Source organism: Mastomys coucha, unplaced genomic scaffold (genome assembly GCF_008632895.1).
Source record: "Mastomys coucha isolate ucsf_1 unplaced genomic scaffold, UCSF_Mcou_1 pScaffold23, whole genome shotgun sequence".
Classification (NCBI taxonomy): domain Eukaryota; kingdom Metazoa; phylum Chordata; class Mammalia; order Rodentia; family Muridae; genus Mastomys; species Mastomys coucha.
Window position 1 is genome coordinate 61385006 of NW_022196906.1, and position 4764 is coordinate 61389769.

At 39.1% G+C, this 4764-nt stretch overlaps 1 protein-coding gene across 1 annotated transcript in view; it reads right to left on the minus strand.

The window, feature by feature from the left end:
• Positions 1-4764, minus strand: part of LOC116073639 (putative gamma-secretase subunit APH-1C) — a gene marked incomplete at its 3' end in the record, with an annotated part of 14106 nt that overhangs the window by 6096 nt on the left and 3246 nt on the right. Inside the window, exon 3 of the mRNA XM_031345703.1 lies at positions 331-407. Within this exon, the coding sequence (XP_031201563.1) occupies positions 331-407 (77 nt within the window). The remainder of the gene's footprint in view (positions 1-330; positions 408-4764) is intronic.

Sequence of the window (4764 nt, forward strand, 5' to 3'; positions counted from 1 at the left end):
TGTGTACCATGTGCAGGTGTGAGTGAGTGTGTGTCTGTGTTTATGTGTTTGTGTCTGTGCTTGTGTGTATATGTGTGTGTGTGTATGTGTGTGTGTGTGCATGTGTGTGTATGTATGTGTATGTGTGTGTATGTAAACATACACACTGAGCCTGCTTGAGTTTGTGTGTACCATGTGTAGGCTCTGTAGGTGTTGGATCCCCTAGAGCTAGAGTTAAAGGTGGTTGTGAGCCACTATGCTGGGAACTGAATAGTAGGTGCTCTTAACTGCTGAGCTATCTCTCCATCACGTCTCTGATTTTTCTCCATGACACCACAGGGTCTAACTTACCATAGGCCAACAGTCGCATCGACGGTGCTGCTGTCTCCTCCTCCGGGCTTATGCTTTTCAAACCCTCACTGGCTTTTCTAAAAGAAAAAAAATATCTTTTTTAAAAAATTACTTTTTTTAAAGCTTTTTTATAGGACCCTTCAAAACTGGCTGTTAATGAGGCTTCTGATCAGGTCACACTCTAAGTCCAAAGTCCATTTACCTGAAACCCAGCATATTTTTTGATAACCTAAGTCGAAGGAAGTTTATACTCACCTCTTGTAACTGAGGTTTCCATAAAAGGAAAAATTTTAAATATTTGTAATAAACCAATAGGGATTAAACTCAATGGGATCAATACCAATGTTTTAATTTCTGAGATCAGTACCTACTTCTCACTATCCTGAGGGATCTACCACTTTGGATTTTCTTCTTCTCAAACTCTTATATCTTTATTTCCAACTTCTTGTCATGCTGTTGTGTATTCCACTGTGGCTCTACTCTCCCAGCCTCCCTTCTATCTTCCAGTCAAAAGAACCAAAATCCTTCTCACCTTTTTTGTAGCATTCTTTTTTCTTTTGGTGTAGTAACTAAGCCCATGCCTCACACATGCTTAACAACAGAATCTATCCCAGCACTTGGGAGGCAGAGGCAGGCAGATTTCTGAGTTCAAGGCCAGCCTGGTCTACAGAGTGAGTTCCAGGACGGCCAGGGCTACAAAGAGAAACCCGGTCTCGAAAAACCAAAAAAAAAAAAAAAAAAAAAAAAAAAAAAGAACAGAATCTATCACTGAGCAACACCTGCAGCCTGTTCCCCACCTTGTCCTACTCCTCCCCATGGCAATTTATTATATAAAATAACTGGTAGACTGAGGAGCCAATGTCTCATGTTGCTACTTAATCATGCCATCTTATGATTATAAAATATTTTACATATTTGATTCATAGTCCCAATTAAATTAAGCTTCAGGAGAAATGCAGTCTGCTATTTTTCTAATATGCTATATGACAAAAATGCTGCATTTGGAATAGGATATAAATACTTAAATGAAAAAAATAAATACTTCTCAGTAAGAAATCAATCTGCAGTGATCATATCCACACTTCTGTTACAGCTAATTCACAGATACACCAAAAATCTGCCTCTGTGCCCTGCTTCACCATGCAGACATCTGAGGAAGGTTGGGTGTGGCTCATTATACTACTGTCTCTGTTGCCCAGAGGCTCTGCAACCATTTAAAAGCCAATTGAAAAGATATTCGAGCTGTACTTACTCTAAAGTATATCTACTAAAGTAGCAAAAGAACCAATACTTTGGAATGACCTGTCAGTCAGTGCTGAAACCAAAGGAGGCAAGATGAACGCTAAGAACAGACATGTCAGCCAGAGTATACTTATTTCCCAGCCTGTGTGCGAATTTAAACTCTAGGGGAGCCAGGTGTGGGACTAAGGTCTGTAGTCTAGCACTTGGAAGGCTGAGGTAATGGAACTACTGCATGTTCAAGGCCAGCCTGGTCTATAAAGTGATATCCTACTCAGAAAGCCAACATAAAATACATTTTAAAGTATCAAAGAATAGATACTTATTACTGTTGGTCCACTTATTACACAAGTACAGGAATACTGCATAAATGTCATCGGTTTATTAATCACTGTTCTGATGATGTAAAACTCAATCAAAATGGCCGTATGCACAGTGTCCTCTGCTGTTCTAGAATCAAAAAGAACCACTGGCTATTTCAGTGTTGTCCATTTGGAAACACTGCTTACTAGGAAGGATGTGACCCCGATGTTTATGAGCCTGTCTCTGGAGCAGAAACCAACTAAATCATACAGTTTCCTTAATAAAATTAATGATTTCTACAGCAGCAATAATCTCCATCAACAAATGTACCAGTGCAGTTTAATCAATACGTTGGGAGAATTTCTGCTTTGTACAAGTTGTTTTTCTCTACTGGACACACTGTGGTACTGCAATAAGGGAGCTATTAGGTTTCTAGGCATGGTAGCCCCAAGTCTGAAATTCCAGCAAGGTCAGAAGTTCAAGGCCATTCTCAATTATATACTGAGTTGGAGGCCATGTGAGGATAAAATAAAATAAAATAAAGAATAAAATAAAGCAAAATAAAACAAAACAACAAAAAAACTCAAATGGTGTATTTCTATACAGAACCCTTGATAATCTCACTCTCGCTTAGATACACAAAAAAGAATAAACAAGCCAGAGGTGGTGGAGTCCCCTTTAATCCTAGCACTTGTGTGACAGGCGGTTGGATCTCTGTGAGTTTGAAGCCAGGCTGGCTTATATAGTAAGCTCCAGGCCAGTCAATGGTACATAGCAAGATGCTATCTTAAACAAACAAACAAGAAGAAAATGATTTGTCCATTAGTAGTTTCACAAATTTTATACTGTAAAATTTGGAACTTTTAATTTTTGTTCTAGGAACCTTCACAGATGTAACAGAGAATTCAGACTTAAGCAAAGAGAGGCGGCATCCCACCAATCTCTGTCATGTTTTGTGCTCTCTCACTTCCTAATGCTGACAGGGAACTGTTAGTGCCCCAATATTTCCTCTCTGGAAACTGCTCCACAGCATGAGGAAGCTCGTTCCACTTCTGGACTTAATGTATTTAAGATATCTGAGGTTTTTCTTTGTGTTTGTTTGCTTGGTTTTTGGGCTGGTCTCCCTTCACTAGCTGGCTGGAGTACAGGTGTGCCCCACCATGCCCATTGTATTATTTTACTTAGCTGGGGATACTGTTAGTTTATCTGTTGGTACACTGTGAGGCTGAGTTATTTAGAAAACAAATCTGGCCAAGGGCACTGCTTAGGTCACACTGTAGTAAAAGCATATGGTGAAAACCAGGCGGTAACAAAAGGGGGCGCATCCACTGCCAACGGGAGAAAGGGGCTTAGAAGCAACAACCATGCCTTGAACTGAGGAGTGCTAAGCCTTGACAGGGACCCTGGGACAATCATGTGGCTGAGATTTCAATGGCACAGGCCAAAAGTAGAACCATTTTGATTACCCTAGTAAAATTATACAGTTAAAATTCAGACTGTAGTCGGACGGTGAGGGGTATGGATTGTTTGCCTCTTATGTGCAATACACTGCCCTCAATCCCCAGTACTTCAAAATAAAAAAAGCAATAAATTAAATCTTAGATGGTAGTAACTAACTTTTGCATATCACAATCATTCAACACAATTAGATGTCCTCCCTGTAAAAACTAAATTGTTACTCTTTGTTTCTTTGAAAGATTCTGGGGGCTGGAGAGATGGCTCAGTGGTTAAGAGCAATGACTGCTCTTCCAAAGGTCCTGAGTTCAAATCCCAGCAACCACATGGTGGCTCACAACCATCTGTAATAAGATCTGATGCCCTCTTCTGGTGTGTCTGAAGGCAGCTACACTGTACTCACATAAATAAAATAAATAAATCTTTAAACAAAAAAAAAAAAAAATTAAAAAAAAAAGAAAAATTATGGGCTCTTTCATGGTCACCATGCCCAGCTTAAAATATTACTTTTTCCTCTCTTTTTTTAATTTTTAAAACAATACTGGAGATCAAAGCAACAAGCCCTGGGCACACTAACATGGGCTCTACCAAGTGAGCTACATTCCCTGTCCTTAACATTACTTTCAACATTTATTTAATGCTCTTTACATTTTTCCCAGAGACTACAAATTTTCATCTTAAACCTTTTCAAAAATATATTTTAAAAGTTATATTTATTTATTATTTACTTTCTCTGTGTGCATACTCCTGATCACATAAATGCCAGGGTATACACGTGAAGGTCAAGAGACAACTTGAAGTCTTTTCACTTTTTCTACCTTTAAATGGGTGCCAGGGGTTGAACTCAGATCACCAGCCTTGGTGGCAAGCACATTTACCCACTGAACCATCATTTTGCCAGGCACTCCAAAGCTATGGTGTTTTGCTACTAAGAAGTGGCTTCCTAGTTTTCAATTTGTAACTTAAATTGCCTCATTATGAAAAGGGAACCTAATATCTACTGCTAAAAGCAAAATGCTTTTAAAAATCCAGAGTACTAACATGTTAGGAAATCAAATGAGCAGAAGCCTGTTGAAGGTCTTGCTTAGGCTCACTTTAGGTTTTCTCTATGAACTCCATGGAGAGTCTGAATGGCAGAAATGAAAACATTCATCACTCCACCAACCCTTACTACAGAAAAGCTAATCTCATGACTTCCTGAAAGAATGTAGGAACATAGGGCTCCAAGTCCAAGCTCTGGCTCAAATTACTGGTTTCATATGACATCCTCATGGGTCTGTCAGATGACTAGCCCAAATGAGAGCTCATGACCCACCACACACAAAAAGGCCAGTCCTGGTGACACAGTCTGTCATCTGTCTGTCTGTCTGTCTGTCTGTTTTTTGTTTTGTTTTGTTTTTTGTTGCTTTTTTGGTGTTGTTTTTTTTTTTTTTTTTT